Genomic DNA, 19,888 nt, shown 5'->3' with positions numbered 1-19,888 from the left:
CTGCTTTTCACTTTGAAGATTATACCGTTTGACTTCCAAACAGTCTGTGTGCTGTAATCTAAAACAGGAAGGTGATATTAAAATGATTTGCTCAAGATCACACATTAAGATCATGGCAGAGAAAAGATTCTCCGAGGGTTTATGTTAAGCTAGTCTGTAATTATCAGGCTATATCACCTCTCTGCTTTCGTGTTGGGGCTTGAATATTCCAAAATGGCAGCAAAGGTTCCCCAGCTGAGGGCTTCCAGCTTTTGAAATAGGCTCTCTCTGGAAGACTGAGTTCGAGAGCTTTTTCTGGTTTTGCACACTTTATTCCAGAGCCAGAAAGATCACTTACATCAGAGTAGGCAGCACTGCCCACTCTGTCTGTATGGTTTGCACTGTGGAGTACGTTTTTTGCACTACTGTTGCAAATAAATGCTTGGTGTGTATAGCATATACACACCATATATATATGTGTGTGTATATTACAGTGTATAGATGCTATACAGCACCCAGAGACAGGCACAATTGAATGCAGCTTCCTTGCATGCATTTTCTCCCTCTCCGCCCTCCCCCAGGTCTCAAAATTAGCTAATGATGGGGTTTATAGAAGCTGGAAGAGAAGGGTGGTAGTGAGGAGGGTACTGTAATGCTACACACCCGCCTTGTGGGAGGAGGTTTGTTGTGGGTGGGAGAAAGCTAAAACTCCTTGCAAATGGAAGCCCTTGTGGTTCCCGCACTGGAGAGGGATTCAGGAAATCCCTATCTAATGCTGCCTGCTGGCAACCAACTGTGAACTGGAGCATGTCTATCGGTACATGAGTTCCCCATCTCTGTAGTGGAGATAAAAATAATTCCATTATTTTAAATGGTGAAGGAGGATCCAAAAGTGAATATAGAATTGCTGTGGATGAAAGGAAATACATAGGCATTATAGTAAAATAATTTTTTCAAAGAACAGGAAGAAATAAACAGATTTGGCGCAATCTCCTAAAAAGCATGGAACACAGTATTTTCATTAAAGCTTGTGAGAGGCTTAGATGGGTTTCATATGCAAGACCACAAATGGTACTAAGTAATCACAGATCTTGCCATTTCCAGATACCCTTCCTTCCCTTTGAGTTGCGATGCCCTCTGCCACTGCATGGCAGCAGCCACCTTCTGTTTCAGTGATGTTCTGAGTTTTGTTGCAAATCTGTCTCACTTTCTTGCTCCATAAATCTGATCTGTGCCTACCTTCGACCTCCCTCTCATTTTTTCTGTCTCAATGTGAACTTGACATTGATCATTTCTTTCTCAGAGTGAAACATGTTTCTGTCCTTGCAGCATTTTGTCAAGAGAGTGAACTTGAATGTGTCAACCATGAATGTGTGCCACGTGAGCTGTGGTGTGATGGGCGAGCAGACTGCAGCGACAGCTCAGATGAATGGGACTGTGGTAGGTTTCTGTGTGGTGCACTCTGCCTGGAGGTGATGTTTGGGTGGTGGTACTAATCGCTGGTGATTTGATTCAGAATACAGTTGCAGTGGTGGAGAGATGCTCCCTTTATTACCGAAGGGAGACTGGGCTGAGGTTGGGAAAGCATGCAAGAAAGAAGGCAAAAGAGAAAGGAAAGCCTCAGCGTGAAGTGTCACAGTGCAAAGATATAAGAAATGTGACATGGCAGGGGACTTGTAAAATGTGTAGACAGCATGTAAAATCTGGAAGTATTGTGGATAGAAGAGAGAGCAGGAAGACATTCAGATGTAGAATTCATTTGGGCAAAACTTCTAAGCCCTGTTTCTGTACTTCTGAAAATCAGTGTGAAATTCCCACTGACCGCAATGGTGCAGGTTCAGAGCTTATGAGAAGATAGCCCTACTAGGTTCCCTTTGCACTGGATAAAGACCTGCAGAATGGTGTAACCTGCTATCGCTATCTATATTCAGAATAGACCTCATGCTTTTATGTATTGTTAAAGTAGAACTCTCCAAGTATTACTCTTTAAAGAAAATGAAGGTAAATTTCAAAAAAATGGCACTGAAAAGAAGCAGGCTGGAAAGCGGTAGTATGTCCTCTGAGATTTCATGGAGTTAACATGTATTTCTGTACACTACTTAGTTTATATTACTAAGTTTTGAGATGTTTTGTATATAATTTTAAATACAGAAAAAAGGTGTAGCCTGGCTTACAGAAGCAAATATTTTGTGTTCATATTGAAATAGACTGTATAAATATTTTAAAACATTTAACATTGTATTAACATTAATAAACAACAGCATTTGATAAAACCTACACAACAAAGAACTGTTCAAGAAATGCATATTTGAAAAGGAGTAATCTAGAATTAATACATACCTTTCTTATGGGGAGAGAAGCAAAAGCACCTTCAGCATATAGGAAAAATGCGTAATGACTGTCTATGTTAAGATTAGTACTATCAAAGCAGAAGTCAGAGGAACAATTTAATTAAACCCAGTATGTATTTGGGGAAGAAATGCACACAACCCAACATCTTTTAAGGGATCCTAGAAAGGAAGGGATATAAATTTCCATTTTGGGCCACTTTAAGATTTTTGCATGTGATAAAAGCAGTTCAGACACTTTTATACATGGATTAAGAGAGAATTGTCATCATCTTGCTTGTAAACAGTAGCTGTTTCTTTCCCTGATGACACCCACATACTGTTATGGCAGGAACAGCGCATATTACCGAGAGTCAAATGATGGTATCTCTCTTATGTCAAGCCGCATTCATCCCACAAATTACTTTAGTGATTTCAGTTGTACTATTTTTCCAACCATTTAACTAGATTAAGGCTGTCAGAAACCCATGTGAACCTGTGCTGGTGAGTCAAGAGTATTCTGGTTTATGCTAATCCTCAAGATGCCTTGGTTGTTTAGTGTCTCTTGTACATTGAGCATATAAAATGAGCAAAAGTGACAGCATCTTGGAAAGCTCTTTAGAATATAGTTGTATGTTTTCAGTTTGCCATTTATAAAACTAACCATGTGAAATAATGGTGAAGTTGTTGTTCTTTTTCTTTGCAGTTACCCTGTCTAAAAACATGAATTCCCTGATGTTCCTGACCATTCACAGGTCAGCCGCTGATAACCATGTTTGTGCTGATGAATGGCAAGAAAATTTAAGCCAACTGGCCTGCAATCAGATGGGTTTAGGGTAAGGTCAGTAGTTTGTAGCATTGATGAATTTCTCAGGACAACTGGAGTGCTGGACTTAGATATCAATGGTCATTGATCGCTGCAACGTTAGACGTAATGTGGAAATGGTTCACAGAGAAAAGAGATGATGAAATTTTGTGAGCTATGGCAGCAACAAAAGCTCACTAAAATCTATGCACTTTCACCACTTTATAAACATTGCATGATTTTTATTAAAAGAGCGTGTTGAAAAGATAATGATGTCTTGCCAAGCCTCAATATTTGAACTTGCAGTTATTGCTGAGGCTCAGAATTGTTTCGCAATGTGATACTGTTGTCTTCCTAAAGAATTAAAGCAGGCTTATTTTAGGAAACACAGGAAAATTTCTCTGCATTCATTTGCATTCTGCAGTAAGTACTGTGAGCTAGGCAAGCAGATATATTTCACTTGGGTATCGCTGAACAATGAATTGTTAGAGCTTTATGTGTGGAACTCAGGGAAAACAAAAAGCTTCTATGCATCCTTCTTATTGCACGCACACTAAAGTAATAGCTGCTTTATGGAATAGTTGATGCAAAATGTAACTGTTGAATAAAAACCAAGTTCATCTGCTCTGATATCCAAAGCTGTAGAAAAGGCAAGCCTGGTGGTATAGGATATCTTGTCAGTGTCTGATCCCCAAACTGGATTTAGAAGTGTCTTTTCTGTCTGCCTTTTACCACTACATATACTGACGTGCAATCTTGTTCTTCGTACCGTTCTCAAAAAACACAGGAGGATAAAGACCCTGGGTTACAGTGTCTGCAATTAACCTGCTCTGTGTTGCCTTGCACTGCATGGATGCTTGGCATCAGTCTTAACCGATGCCCTGAATCCAAGACCACCTGTACTGAATGGACTGTCTGCCATTCAAACACACAACAGTTGCGTACTCCTCCAGCTAGTTTAGTATATCTAAATAATATTGACATTATCCTTATGCTTTAACTTCACATAACATCCTAATAAGCTTAAACTCCTTTGATACCTTCAAATATAGTTATTGCTTTTACAGCTATTTTGTTGTCTAAGAACAAACTGATGGTCTTAACACTCAGAATGTTTTTCTTCTTAATATTGCAGTCGCATAGTCCTAACATATAATTTGCTTAACTTTCCCATGACACTTGCTGCTAGGAAAATGAAAAAGGTATTATATTATCACAAGAGCTCTGATTCCTTCCTTTTTTCAGAGGTGTGCCTTGGCTGAAATTAGTTTGAGTAGAAACTTACACCTTCCTGCTTCTTCACTGAGGCTTGCTAACAGATGTTATCAATCTTATCACTTTTAAAAAATGTATGAGACACAAATAATTCTTAAATCTCACAAATCCATTTTCTAACAGGGGAAGATATTCTACAAATCAATTTTTCTACAGATTCTTTTTTGTAGTGACAGGTGATTATTTGAAGGGCAGTGGGAAATTCCAGTTCAATTCTGAAGTCTACAACTTCAACCTGACTCTAATACTAATTTCTGATTCTTCCCGGCAGTACTTCAGAAAACCAAAGCAGTGTTTGTCTTTCCCTTTCTTAATGCCTGATTTTGTCAATCATCTGAAGCTTGATTTTCTTACCTATTGTCCAAGTTTTTTGTGAAGTGGTGCTGCCAAAAATACAGTAAATCAGCTTTGAATGAGATCTATAAGAAAAATAAAGATTGTAATGCATTCACCAGAACTAATTTCAAAAAGGAATAATGCGAGTCAATACAATTATTTAATTCTTCTGTTAACATTGCATAGAGGTTCAGTGAAAATATCACAGAGGTTAGCATTTTCTGTGTGGTGAAGTGGAATACTGAATGATAAATTGGAGTTTCATGCCACTGTGAAATCTGATCTAAATCCATAAACTTCATCTATTGACCATTATGTCCTGCATACGTTATTTATTTAACTTAACAAGAAACTCTGAATGTGAGGTTGATAACGTTAGTGAATTTAAATTTAATAAGCTATTTCTGGTGACGACTGAGGGTACAGGTAAATTAGACTTTGTATTGCATAGAGCTCAAATAATGATGAAAAAAATTCCTTTCTAACTATTTCTGCCACAGAAATAATGGAAGTTTAATTTAATGTCTTATTTGCTTAAAAACATCACAGAAACAAAAAATGGGATAATTCTGTCCCACCCACAAACTCCATGCCAAAGGTGAAGTATTTGAACTCATTCATTCAATCTGGATTTCTAGACCCACTCAACAGAATGTAAAATATGCTTGACCTACCTTAAATACACTCACATCATCCATGGCTGCACTGTGTGCTATTAAATCTTTAGAGGATTTAGCAAAATTTAGCCACTGCCCATCCCTGGAAGTTTTCAAGGCCAGGCTGGATGGGGCTTTGAGCAGCCTGGTCTAGTGGGAGGTGTCCCTGCCCAGGGCAGGGGGATTGGAACTAGATGAGCTTTAAGGTTCCTTCCAACCCAAACCATTCTGTGATTCTATAAAAATAGTAAATTCTTCAGATAACATTTATTTTGTTAAGAATGGCAGCAAATAATTCCATCAAATAAAATTTACCGAAAATAATATTACAAGCTGTGGTAGGTGTGGAAGACTGTTTCATGAGTTTTCAGCAACCATAAAAGAATGTTAAAATACGTAGACTTTAATCAGTGTGTTAGAGTTGTATTAGATTAAATCTGATAGATTATGTCTCTTTCCTGTACAATGTAGTTTAAAATATAATCATTTGGATAAGTCTTTTTTCGAAGAAATTTCAACAAAATAATTCCTTGCAAATTGTGACAACTGCTGCAAATAGTCACTAAGCATATACTCACTTACCTCATATAATGCTTTTTTAGCTCCATGATTCGATAGTTTTCCTTCTTCAAGTAAAAAGGTAATTATTATTAGTGTTTTAATATCTCCAGCAACTTTGGAGCTGTCTGAACGTGCTCCTGGGCAACTGGCTGTAGGTGGCCCTGCTTGACCAGGAGGGGTTGGACCAGATGACCTCCAAAGGTACCTTCCAAGCTCAACCCTTCTGTGATTCTGTGATTTACTAAAAGAAATAGAAAGATACATGAATACTGCCAGCCAAAGAAATGTTCTTATTCTAATGATCGATCACAATGCTTTTTCGAACTATTTTATGTCACAGCTTGTACAAATGGCATTATAAAAACTTTTTTTTTTTTTCCAGGGGCTTCCAAATCAAATTTACTCAGTTCAACACTAAACAGATATTAAATCTGTCAGTCTTGAAAATTCATTCTGGAATCTGCAAGTTGAAGTGTTTTTTCTGGCTAATGTGTTATTACCAGCAGAACTATGGGAACATTTCTCAGTGAATAATAATTCTGCAAAGGACAATGTTGAACAAAAATAACAGTGAATTTTGTTCAAATTCAGTGAATAGTTTCAGCAGGGGAAAAAAGATTGAAAGGTCAAGTTACTTTGTTTCAAGTTTTTAAAATGAAACACTTAAAATTCTTGAAATGTGTCCTTCACCTTTTTAAAATTAAGAGCTAATTAACCTTAAATGAAGGACTTTACATTTAATCTGAAGTTGAACGAAGACTTCCATCTAAGAAAATCTATATTTTATTTGAAGTTTTAAATTTAGATGGCCCAAAATGGTCTTTTTAAGTTTATCTACAAGATCATACTTTATGAATCCTATAACTTACAGAGACTCAAATGACAGAGAAAAAGCAAGCGTATAATTTTTTTTCAGTGTAATTACATTTTAACTCATTCTTCATAGGGCTGAGTAGTCTATCAGTTAGGACGTAAGACTGTAGGCATTTTGAAATCTGAAAATACACAGTGATTACCTACTTTCCACCAAAAGTTTTAAGAACTAATCATACATGGTTAGTTTTCTGTCAGTGCTGGGAATCTTTTTAATTTCCATTTTCTATGTCGTCATATGTTTTCACATTAAAAAATCAGATTTCTCTGATTTCAATGCTGTTAAAATCAAGGTTTTGATCTTTTACTCCGTATTCTATGGCACAGCCACGGCTTTATAGAATTCTGCTCAAGACCAAGGAACATCTTAACCAGTAAGTAAGTACAGACAGGAAACAGATGCTGTTCGAGCTCTGAAATAGGCCTAATTTGTTTTATATTAGTGCTCATATGCACGTTATTCATTACCTAAGACAAGGCTTCCTTTTCCAAGCCTGCTGTTGCATGAGGCTTAAACCAATGGAATGATAGAAGCCGAACAGAAGAATGTTATTATTACTTTGAAGGGAGAAGGAGTTTATAGATTATACTTTATTCTAAACTTGCAAGTTAATACATTTAAGGGAGTTTTCCACGATGAAATAGGGAGAATGAAGTATTAAAACCACTGCTGTACAGAAGCATCCCAAATTATGTTACTTTTAATGATGAACAGAATTTTAAGTTTATAACCTAAAATTAGTCCCTGTCTTCTATTTTGGGTTTTTTGTCATTACGATTTAGTATGCAAGTCGTAATGGTCCTTGTGTTTCACTATAAACTAAACTTTGGCTGTTGTGCACAGTGGTCAGCAGGTAGCAGGCTAGAATGCTTTGAAAACTATTTCTTTAATATTTGCATTGTATAACTTATGTAATGAAATTACCCTAAACATTACTTTTCCCCATCGAGAGCACATTTATAATGTAGAAGACAGACTGGGTTTTATCTTTCTTTTTTAACTCTAAAAATCCCTCTTAAACACACAGAAGGGAATCCGTAGCTTGAAATTAGGTGTATTAAAGGAATATTCTAATTTTTAAATTGAAATTTGAAAAATCAGTAAAACCTAAGTTTGAATTTCCCACTCAGGTAGACATGAGTGCTACTGCAAATTAAAATATCTCGCCTTTTTGATTTTATGAGTGACTGATTTTGTAGAATTATTGAATACCATTTTTGAAATTGCCTTAGATTAAAGGAAACTTTGTAGATTAAAGTAATCAGATACGTTAGAATTATATGTGCCTTTTGATGATCATTAGATCTAGCTGACATCTTTCTGTAAAGCAGCAGGACCAATTTGGCTGAGGCACAAGCTGCATAGTGACGTGAAACTGGAAGTGGAGTTCTAGAGAGATTAGAGATGTTGTTCAAATTTACAAGAACTGGTACAGAACAGCATAAGTATCTGGAGAAAGAATCAGAAAAGCCAGGAATCTTAAACCAAAAAAAGCAAAGCAAACAAACAAAGAACCCAAAACAAAACCACAAAGAAACCTCAGCAAAATGTATTATATTTCTGAGATGGCAAAGATTTAAGAATTAGGGCTAGACTAAGAAAATAATAGGTTATACACTGCTCTTCAAAATAGCTAGATTTGCTGAAATTCATCCAGGAGCATTTAAGATTTATGGCGGTGGCAGATCTCCACTGTGGCTGCCAGTGACGGTAGCCAGTAGTTTTCAGAAGTTGTGGAGAATGGCTACGTAAGGCTGAAAACTGTTAAGTGTGCCATCTTTCATTAAAAAGGGAAAAAAGAGGAAGATACAGAGATTTACAAACTAGTTGCCTAGCTTCAATTGCCAACAAATAATTACAGAAATATAAGGTCTTAATGACAGACAGAACATATTTATCGACAAATAATGTTAGATTCACTTAACATTCCTTGAAAAGGCAGAGACACTGTGGATGGGGAAGAAACAGTAGATGTGATATATTTTTCATTTTCACACTATGTGAAATGACTTTTGAAATAAGTAAGGAGATATGGACAAAGATGAAATTAGACGAGACTGTTGGTGATTCATTGTCAAACCATAAAGATGTATCAGTGGGGGGCTAGAGTCATCCCTGTGTGTCTGGGGTGATATTCAGTGCTGTCGTGAGTCATTCAGATGATGGAGAGCATGCTTAATAATTTCTCATTCAGCATGAAACTGGGAGAATCTGAAAGCATTTTGGAGGACAGGATTAAAATTAAATGGAGAAATGGCCTGAATTAAGCTGGCGTGTTGATGTGTAATCCCTGTGGTGTGTTCAGCTTGATTTAGATTTTGACGAGATGGGGAGAGTTCAGAATAGGGCAGCAGGACCGAGCAGGAGTGAGCAGAGACCTAGAAAGCGCAGTCTGTGAAGAAAGGTTGAGAACTCTGGGTGGTCAGTCACAAGGAGGAGTGACTCCTCCTATAGACTATAGGAGCCTTCAAGTGTGTAAAAGGCAGCTGCAAAGAGGCAAGGAATAAAGTGTTCTGCATTTCCAGTGGAAACAAGACAGAAGAGCTTAAATGACAGGTACGAAGATTTAGAACAAATATAAGGAAAAAAATCCTACATGTAAATCCTGGAATATATTGCCTGGAAATGCTCAGGCTTCTCCATCATTAGAGATGTTTACAAACAGGGCAAACAAAAATCTGTCAGAGAGAATTTAGATATAGTTGGTCTTATTTTGGATCAGGGGAATGGATCAGATGGCCTCATAAGATTCCTCATAAGTCTACTGTAAATTTACTTAATTTATGGCACTTTTGATACGGTCTTGGAGAAGTCCATAGACTGGGACTACAGGCACCCTAAAGTGTATTCATTGAGTGTTAGATTTGAGCTCAGAAGCTTTAGCATAGTTCTTCATAGATCAGACACTGTTTACAGCTACATAAAATATCACTGTACACATAATTGTTCACAGAAGATCATCAGGCAGAATATCATCTTAAGAAAAAAGAGTTTGCATATGCTTGGTTGGAAAAAGTGGGAAATAAGCAAATGATGGAAATGAAGAGAGTTTTACGTGTTTGCTGTAAGTGGGCACTGAGGAAGAAACCTCTTTTTGCAGCAAACAGCTTTCTCTAAATGAGGAAAAAGCACAGACTTTAAAAATGCTTGTTAATATCTGCCTGCATGTTCTGGGTAGTAGATCATGGAATTATATTTGTTTAATATGCTCAGGGAAGGTTCTGAAAAATAAGTAATGTAACAGGCAGGATCCCGGGCCGTGACCTCAGAGCCTGGTTAGTTCTGCCAGCCCTGTTGAAAACATTTCCATATGGTTGCACTGACAACTTTACCATAAAACAGAATTCTTTGACCTTTGTTAATTTATGTAATCAAGTAGGTAAAGGATGCTGCACTTTTGTGACTGTTTAAAAAGAAATCCAGTGCTGCACTTCTGTAATATTTGAAAGGAAATATAGTTAATACTGAAAATCGTACTTAAAGACAAACTAATGACCTGGCGGGCATTACTAGGTTCTGCCATGAGAGACTGGGTTCAGAGGCAAGTTTTAGGACACATCACACTTTTTCTGAACTTCTCTCATTCTCTTTTCCGTGCACTAGGATTTACAATTTGGCTTTTGACCAGCGTTCAGGAGAGCAGTCCTTGAAAGTCCCTTTCATTGATAGGGATTGATGGCTACTCGTGAATGGTTCTGTGTTGGAAAGTTGCATGACTTGTAAAGCCATTTTAAAAATACACTCTTTTTTTTCCATTTAGCAATTGAGATTTACTAAAACAGCAATTTCTTAGGTTGCTTGAGTCTTTCAGGCAATAACTAAACTAAGGAAGTGGATATATGAAAATATCTCCTGGTGGACCATTCTAACTTATTTTCATATTCCAGTGAATTCGCTGCAGAAGGACAGGTTTGACATCATCACACATATTTGTTCTGTTTTGCAAAGCAGACAGCTTGGACTTAGAGATACTGTCAAGTATTATTAACAACACCCAGACTGATCTTTACTGTTAAATTTTAATGGATTTCCAAAGATAGGAATGTAAGAAAGTATTTTTTCTTTTACCTCTTCTACACATGAAGGTCCAGGGTTTTTTTGTATTTTTGAAGGCAAGAAACTCTAGAAACAGTATGTCAAGGTATGCGCTACAGTAAATGCCACCAGAAGGCTCTTGCTGTTCCCAATTCCGATTCTGGTTCTTGTCAGAAAACACAACAGGAGTGACAGTAATCTGTTTGCTGGCCAGGCTTCCTGGGGGGGGATTTCATTCCCCTAACTATGATTCTGCCACACGTGGCTTTGATGTAACGTTCAGGTGTATATCTCTGGAATAAACAGGAGGCGTTATGGCCTCTTCACCTTCAGAATTGTAACATGGAAACCTACTGGAACGTCTATGAATGTCTTCCGTTTGTTTCAGAGGCCCATCCAAAACAGAAATTGTAATAGAGAATGAGGAAATGCAGCATCAAAAATGGCTGAATCTGCACTCAGACTGGAAGAATAAAAATGCATCCACTTTACACGCACTTCTAGTGCATGGGTAAGTAACAGGAAAATGACATTTATTTCACTGCTGTGGGTAGTCACTTATCAATGGAGGATGACAAACTCTCTTTGGTAACCCCTTTTTTCCCGAGGTATCTGTGTATCAATCCCAGCACACACTCATATGAGTTATTAAGATACAGTCTATAGTGATTTTAGTGTCTACTACAACTAGTCTCTTTTGAGTCCACTTTGTGATTCCTCAGGGGCCCGTTCTACTAGACTAACAGCACTTGAGTGACATAGAGGCGATGCCTTTGAAGCACCTGGACCAAACAGCTTCATTAAATCCCTGCTGACCAAGAAAGTCCAGTAGGAACTGTAAAACCTGCAGCAACAACTTATCATGCGCTGCAGCCCATGTAGTTTGGCTTCATACATTTGGAGCAACAACAGCTTCTTCAGCAGAAGCTTTATCCTCTTACAGTAAGTTTCTTTAGCAGCTCCTCTGCCTTCAGATGGTGGTAAATTCCTTTTAATTAACTCAACTAAACAGGTAGTTGGTAATGAGAAGCCAGGATCTCATCACTGAGACATTCAAAGAGTGACCTTGTGGCTGAAGAGCCAATGAATTTAAACATCCAGGACAAAACTGGGAGAGCCACCTCATCCCTGTCTGCAACTGCGTTCTTCAAAAAGCAAGTCATTGTTTCCCTGGTCTCTTTCAAATGCACCTGCCTCAGAAAAGCACATATACGGTAGGAATGAGAAAGTGGTAGAAATAAAAAGGCAGTCAGCTGGCGGAGCAACAATGCTCTCTGTTTTAACAAGGATCTCCCTTCCTTTGACAAAGAATCTCTTCTTTCCTCTCTCATTGGAAAATTTTCAGCAGAAATTACAATCTTTTGTTGTTTTAATACTTACTTTTGCAAACTTCCTGGCTTTTTTTCAAAAGGCCCAAACTTTTAGGGCATGAAAGACGATCTGTTATCAAAGGTATTTCAAAGAAAATTCTATCCTTCAGCTGTAAGGAAGAGGAGAAAGGCGATCTCTGTGCTCTCAGGTGCCATAAATTAAGACTTGACAGACTGTACATCCCAGCTGACCTGGGAGCTGGAGCGGTGCCCGGAGAGCGAGGTAGTCTGCAAAATATGTAGCACCCACTCTTGAAATGTATTGTAAAGCTGAACTAATATTTTGAATTATCTCCAGGAAGACGCTGGAAACCAGGGATGATCTGGCATAAGCAGCTCCTTGTGTTTCTTTTTGCAGTTTGGGGGGATTTACAACAGCTGGTTCAGAACAATGAGTAAAATACCTGTGCTGATTTGCAGTTTACCAAAAATTACATCAATTAATTAAGATTTCTACCATGTTCTTGTTTCAATATTTAGACAGATGTGTCGAAGCAGAAGCAAAGTGGCTCTCTTTTGCACTAAAGAAGGTAAGAGAGAAGTGCATCTAAAACAAAGATGTTTTTCAAGATGTGTTAAATCACTTTAAGAAATGCAGATGTTTAGTGCGGATTCATTCTGAAATTTGACTGGACTTCTGCAGCATCCAGTTTGGGATTGTTGGGTTTTTTTCCCTACTCTATTCGCTTTCATCAGCTTTTCTTAGTTTTTGACTACAAGGCTGCGTATTGCAGTACCTCAGTCCTGCTCCCACAAAATAGATATTGTCAGCAGTCGGGTTCGAAAAATTAATCTGATAAAACTTCTTGCTGAAAATATCTTTTACCACCAGCGTGGTTGCAGGCTATCTGCCTGGGAGCTGAAGCTGTCATCTGTCTAGTGGTGATGCTCAGGGGGACAGAAGAACCTGAAGTAGAAAGCTACAGAGCAGGTCTGTAGGCACAGCCGATGATTGTGCAAGTTCAAGTGGTTTGAAAGTGCAGAAATTCTTCATCTTCAATGAAACCGTGTTCCACAGACAAGGAGAGCTTTGCTGAAGAACACTTAAATTATGAATTAGCTTGATACAGGGAAAATTAATCACAAAGCATGACCTAAATTTGGGAAACTGATCAAAACATTTACTACTCTTATAAGGAAAAAAAAGAACAGCTCCTAAGGGCTTGCCAGAGGTGTTTGCTTCTGAGATATGCTGCTTTAAGTACACTTAAAAACCCTTGCCCTCTGAAGCTAACTGAACACAGTAAGAATTAGAAGTTACAAAAAACCGTTGCTCCAGTTTATTTCATCACCACTAAATTCCCACAGATCTATGTAATGGCAGCGTCTCCTCCTTTGGGAGGCTGATTGCAGAAACTGGTGGTGTTCTTTTGTCCTCTAAATCAAACTGAGTGTAAACAGGATAAATAACAAGTCTGCCATCTTACAAATCCAGAAAATAAAGTGAAACAAAAGTGAAGGGCTAACTATTTCAGGGAAATAACTGTCTGGCAGATGGGAATCTGGTATAATTTCCAGTGGAAGTGGCTTATAAAGTAGAATGGACAAAGTACTGAATGTCTTCAAATCTTCAAATATTCTCCCTTAGTGATTTCCCCAGGCAAAGCCAGCTTGGTGCTGTGGAGCTGAATAAACACTGTGACATTCACCTCACACCTGGCTTAAGAAAAACTTTATTACTGCTGAGCAGATTTTCCGGAAGCAGTTCTTATGGCTTGTACAAAGTAGCCCAAACATGTTGCTAGCTGAGAAAGACAAGGACATAAACCAGGGAAACCTTCCCAAGGGCAGCCTGGTAACTCCCGAGAGAAAGCCAGTCAGGATCCCCAAGCTTAGCTTGGTTAATATTACAGGCTGAGCCGGTCAAAATTAATATCAGGAGAGCAAATCCTTTGATATAAAGGAAGGATGAAAATGGCTGAAGGTGTTCGATGTTATTGTGTGGTTGTTGATGACTTCATTTACTGTATTGTTGAGTGTCATTTCCTCACTCTCTCAATAGCATTCTGTGCCCAGTTTTCTTGCAGAAGGTCTTGCACGCGCTGCCTTTGTGGTAACGATTAACTGCCTTCTGTATCTGTTCCTCACTAGACTGTGGCCGTCGCCCAGCTGCTCGCATGAACAAGAGGATCCTCGGGGGTAGGACCAGTCGCCCCGGCCGGTGGCCGTGGCAGTGCTCCCTGCAGAGTGAGCCAAGTGGACACATATGTGGCTGTGTTTTGATTGCAAAGAGATGGGTCTTGACAGTAGCACACTGCTTTGAAGGGTGAGAGGGCTCAGGCAGTTTTACTGTTCATATAAACTTGCACATATGAATTCCCAAGTCCTCCCTCCTCTACCAAACACACTGGGGGTAGGCGATGACCTTTGCAGAACGGCAGATGACAGAGGCCTGGTTTTAAGAGACTAAAAAAGAAAGTAAATGGTATAAAACCAGCACCATCTTAGGTTTTTATTATTCATTGCTGGTGTCTCTACTGATGAAAGCTAAATGAAGATGATTTTGAGAGCTTTTGGCATTCAATACAGCAACTAATAGGTGGTTACATATCTTCTGAAGGTGTGAGCTTTGATTTGTTTGGTGACAGGCAGGAAGGAAATGGAAAGCATTGTCTTTTGTTGCTCAGATCTTAGCTGTAAGTAATTTGTAAGTGTTTTTTCTTGTAGCATTTTTATGTGGAACGCTTTGCAAAGTGCAATGTGCAAAAAATCAGGGAGAAAAAGTTCTCGGGTATTTTAGCATAAAGGAACGCTCTTGATTGAAATTTACCATCGTTTTCTTTTTTACAAAGGAGAGAAAATGCAGCTGTTTGGAAAGTAGTGTTTGGGATTAGCAATCTCGATCATCCATCAGGCTTCATGCAGACCCGACTAGTGAAGACCATTATTCTCCACCCGCGCTACAACAGGGCAGTGGTGGATTATGATATCAGCATTGTGGAACTGGATGAGGACATCAACGAGACAAGCTACGTAAGACCCGTCTGTTTGCCCAGCAAGGACCAGTTGGTTCGGCCGGATACCTACTGCTACATCACAGGCTGGGGACACATGGGCAACAAAAGTAAGATGGGTATTTCTGGGATTCTTGGAAAAACATATTAACCTTCTACTGAGTTAACCAAATAAGCAATCCCATTACAAAGCTTTATCCATTTATACTATTACTGGACCTTATTAAATACTAGGTAACTGTAACTACCCATGAAGGGATATGGCTGTGACTAGAGCCTTGCTTTTTCAAATCAGCCACCTGAATTTATGCTCCTTAATCCGTATTTAGGCAAGTGGCTTGATTTTCAAAAATGCTGAGGGTCTAGAAACTCCTATCAAGAAAGTCACCTAAAGGGGGGTTCTTCTTACACTTAATATATATCTGTATTAAGTAATATTTATAATCTATCCTAATGGGAATATTTATCTATTTCAAAGAACATCATAGCTTAGTATTTGTGTGTTCGCGTGTGTATAGTTTAATGCTTAATTCTGTTTTTCAGTGCCTTTCAAGCTTCAAGAAGGAGAGGTTCGCATCATTTCGTTGGAACAATGCCAGTCGTACTTTGACATGAAAACCATCACCAGCAGGATGCTGTGTGCTGGCTACGAGTCTGGCACCGTGGACTCTTGCATGGTAGGTCTCTCTCTAAGCAGAAACTCAAGCCAGACTTGCTTTTAGAAATCAAAGTACTATCAATCATGTTTATTAGGTGTAGCATACTTCATCTACTGTAGGAACAACAACAGTTATTTACTTCTTTTAACCCAACCTTTATTATTATTATTGGTGTAAACAACTTCAGTTCGTGACAATGAAATGCTCCTTGAAGACTCTAAGGTTTATCTGTATTAGTTAACTGTTAGATTGATTTTATTTTTTTTTAATTTGTATAAGCTTTTTGCAGGTACAAATAGAACAGGGAATAAATATTGGTAACGCTGTGTGCTGCTACGTAGTTCAGCAGAGCAGCCAGTTTTTACAGCTGAGTTATTTATTAAAGGCAAATCACTGTAGGGACCAAGACGTAGCTTTAACCAAACGACTGCTGGCCACGTGTAGCCCCTATAGACTGTTTTTTTCTTTCATGTTGCAGGGTGACAGTGGAGGCCCGCTTGTGTGTGAGCAACCTGCGGGGCGCTGGACTTTGTTTGGTTTAACATCTTGGGGCTCTGTCTGCTTTTCCAAGGTTTTGGGACCTGGAGTTTACAGTAATGTGTCACATTTTATTGAGTGGATTGAAAGACAAATATACATCCACACCTTTCTGCTAAACTAACTCCAGATGGTAAGAATTGTGCTGACAGACAAAAAAAAAAAGGAATCAGCACTTCAGCACTGAAGATTTTGCAGTCCAGAAACTCTAGGAAAGGAGTTTCAAGCTCCATCTATTCTTGTTGTGGAGCTATGGAATATGCAGTGTATGTTAATGGTAAACCCTCCGCTGCTGAATATACTTTGGGGTACAATTAATAATCTTTTTGACTTTTCTTTTAACTGTGTTGTGGTGCTATTCCAAACACAGCAAACGGCTTAAAAGAAAAGAATCAGCCACTTTCTGCCTTTCAGCTATTCAAACTAAGCAGTAGCACAGACTAGAAAAACCTTTTTAGATAACCTATTTTAATACCATTCCATTAGTAGCACATGCATTTTCACTCCCTTGTTGTCATGAGGAATGAACTCCATGCATTCAGATGGCACTGGTGGGACTGACCACACGCCAGAGGGTGTGGGAGAGGGCATTGAGTTTGTCCGTCCATGTGGCACAGGGCACATCCGAAGGTGCGTAGCCACGTGCTGGTGATGAGCATGAACGAACGCATTCTGTCCCTCAGGGTGGCCGACTTGCATGGGCAGAACCCTGCACCATCCTGACTCCACAGCTTCTGTTCCCAGAGCCAGCATGGTGGACCTCTGCGAGGCAATGGAGGGACCAATGGGCCAACAGACCCATAACTACCACCTGAGGCACCCGAGACCAAAACTGAGTTGTTCAGACTCTTTGGACAGTTTCCGCTACTTAATTTTCTGAAGCCTCCAACGTTTTAATGTGCCCAGGAACCACCCATGTCTTGACAGCACTACACCAATTAGCACATTTATCAAACCTATGCCCTGATGGCTTTTTTCCCCATTTTTTATAGTGTCTTCAGCCTATACAGCATGCATTGAACATCTCCAGTCCTCTAAAAACATAAGAGCCTGGGCAGTGCCACTGCAATGGTTCCCCCAACTTGAGTCAGCTGCTTTGAACATTGGGTGAGATATGGAAAATGCAGATTTAAGGTGTAAAAGATGGTGTCAGCAGTCCAGATACTGGGAAACTGGGTATTTTTGGCTAGGTCTTTTCTAGTATTTTGCATTGAAGATTTTGTTTTGCTTAGCAAGATTGAACAATTGGGAGAAAGAAATCGGAATGAGAGAAGAGTTGGATCCTAGCTTCTGCTGAAGTGAATATTTAGAAATATGCTAATCAAAGTAGAACAGAACAGCTTCATCAGCAGAGGCTTGAGGAGCCCTGCTCAAGTGGTTGGTAGCCAGATAGTGGCATGCTCCGTGCAGCAGGTGAGAGGCTGAGCCTTCACGCCAAGAGTCTGGCTGAAAAACCTTAAAAAGGCTCCTGGCACCTCATTACGGTGCTAGGGGGGGGATGTGTCTCATCCACTGCTGTAGGGAACGTCCTGCGCAGCTCACAGCTTTTGCGAGGCCAGAGCAGGAGGAGTTGGGAACCTGAGGATTACAGGATGCGTTTCACCAGGGAGCAATGCATTTACAATGAGCGTGTTTTCAGTGGTGTGCCCGGTCCCCTGTGACTCCAGCCTAAGGCATATAACGAGCCTCTCTGCTACCTCTGGCATGCCCCCATGACAGCATGGCAGGGCCTTGTCAATACCATGACTGCCGTATGTGGAAACATGCATTAACAGAGCTAACTAATGGACATTTCAGGTCCCATTAACCATGTTACACCTAACCTACGTAGATCTGACTATTGCTTTAGTGAAGGTTTATCTCCTATTTCCGTATCATCTCCTTTAACACGCTTAACATTATACATAATAGACAGTGCTCTAGACAGCATTATTAATATTCAATATTTATGTTATGGATTTTGAAACTATTTAAGTGACTATTGTATCACTGTTTCATGCTCAGAAAGGAAACGCTTCAAGGCTTTGCTAAGTTTGGGTTTGTTTTCACTATAACATACAAATGCTCTTCTTCCCCCAGCGATAAAAGAGAGAAAGCAGCTGTGGCCATATTTTTCCCAGTGCGAGTAGGTTACAGATGACGCAGGTTATTGATGCCCTTGCCTCAAGGATATGGAAGCTGGAGCTCTCTAGCTTTTCTCTGAGGCCAGGGTCCCTGCAGCTGGGATCTCAACATCCCAGAGCCAGTTACTGAGAGCTACGGAGCTGGTGGCCCAGGGGCTGTTGGAGCCAGCCCATCCCACCGTCCCTCCATGTGCCTGGTGACAGGCAGGGCTTCTGCGAGGTCTCTTTTCCAGAGGTAAAACCAAAGAGGTGCTGCCGCGTAAGGAACAGCCCAGCCTGACGCCTCTCCGCCAGGTGAAGCGGTTAGCAGCTCTGAATTTTGTAAAGCACGTATAATCATTTCACGTAGGTATTAGCACTACCCAATGATAATCTGTAGTTACACATTTTAATTAACTGGGTTTAGCCTGCCACCAGTTTCCAAGCAGTCCCTCCCAGGAAGCAAGGGAGAGTCCTGCTTAAATGTATGGTCCAGCCCTCTCCGGTATGGGATGGGGCTGAAGAAGTCACAGGCTGCGCCCCATCCCACATGGCTGTAGGAGGGAGCAGTCGGGTCTTTTCCTTCCCCACAACTGTCTCTGACACAACATTCCATGTAAAGAGGAAATTTGTAATTTTATAAATGTATTTTTATACTGCTTTTTTTATGCGTGCACATGAAATAGACAAACATACGCCTCCTCCCCCTGCATCAAGCCTCTCCCTCGTGCCGACACAACGCCTTTGATCCCACTTACGCTGTTTCTCTGACAAGTGTGGCCTCCCTGTAAGGTAACAATTGTTGGTTTTACTTCTACCACGGCTGTAGCTCCGAATGGAAGCAACGTCACACAGTCAAGCAGATGTCTGTCTTTCTAGCTATATTAATAAAAATTTACAATCATTTTCCAAGTAACTTCTCTGTTGAAAATGTGTTTTAATCTTTAGAGAGAGACTCAATGACAAAATGGAGGTGCGAAGTTATAACATTAGCAATAATGCCTAAAAATAGCTTAAAAAAAGATATTTGCATAGCTTTATCTAGTTTTTTAAGCAGCCCTGACGGCCTCGTTAGCATTAAAACCACTTGCGGAGGATCTGGCACTACCGCTGTACAACTTTTAGAACATTGCCAAGAACACCGCTGCCAACAGCTACTCTGGCTTGAAAAATCTGAAAAACTAAAGCTGCAATCAAATTTCTCTGGACACATTTTGTTGTATGGCTTTCCTCAGGAACGCAATTACTTTGGAGCAACCATCTTCTTTTAAGTGGTACGCAGCTTTTCAACGACCTGTACACATGCCGAAATCAAAATAACAAGCATGCACAAACTTCAAATAGTTAAAATTTGCCTTTCCACTGCAGTCAAGAGTAAGGCATCCGCGACCATGAGGGCAAGAGTAACAACACCCAGG

At 39.7% G+C, this 19,888-nt stretch overlaps 1 protein-coding gene across 9 annotated transcripts in view; it reads left to right on the top strand.

Moving 5' to 3' along the window:
* Positions 1 to 19,888, top strand: part of CORIN (corin, serine peptidase) — a 149,710-nt gene extending 129,822 nt beyond the window's left edge. For all 9 annotated transcript variants that reach the window (XM_074587998.1, XM_074587992.1, XM_074587999.1 and 6 more), the window contains 8 exons: positions 1,309 to 1,419; positions 3,013 to 3,142; positions 11,237 to 11,359; positions 12,699 to 12,748; positions 14,310 to 14,484; positions 15,011 to 15,282; positions 15,716 to 15,849; positions 16,310 to 19,888. In XM_074587998.1, coding sequence (XP_074444099.1) covers positions 1,309 to 1,419; positions 3,013 to 3,142; positions 11,237 to 11,359; positions 12,699 to 12,748; positions 14,310 to 14,484; positions 15,011 to 15,282; positions 15,716 to 15,849; positions 16,310 to 16,492 — 1,178 coding nt within the window. In that variant the 3' untranslated portion in view covers positions 16,493 to 19,888. The remainder of the gene's footprint in view (positions 1 to 1,308; positions 1,420 to 3,012; positions 3,143 to 11,236; positions 11,360 to 12,698; positions 12,749 to 14,309; positions 14,485 to 15,010; positions 15,283 to 15,715; positions 15,850 to 16,309) is intronic.

The sequence above is a fragment of the Larus michahellis genome, chromosome 5, assembly GCF_964199755.1.
Source record: "Larus michahellis chromosome 5, bLarMic1.1, whole genome shotgun sequence".
In the NCBI taxonomy this organism is placed as follows: domain Eukaryota; kingdom Metazoa; phylum Chordata; class Aves; order Charadriiformes; family Laridae; genus Larus; species Larus michahellis.
The sequence above is the reverse complement of the archived record's forward strand: the minus strand, read 5'-3'. Positions and strand labels throughout refer to the sequence as shown.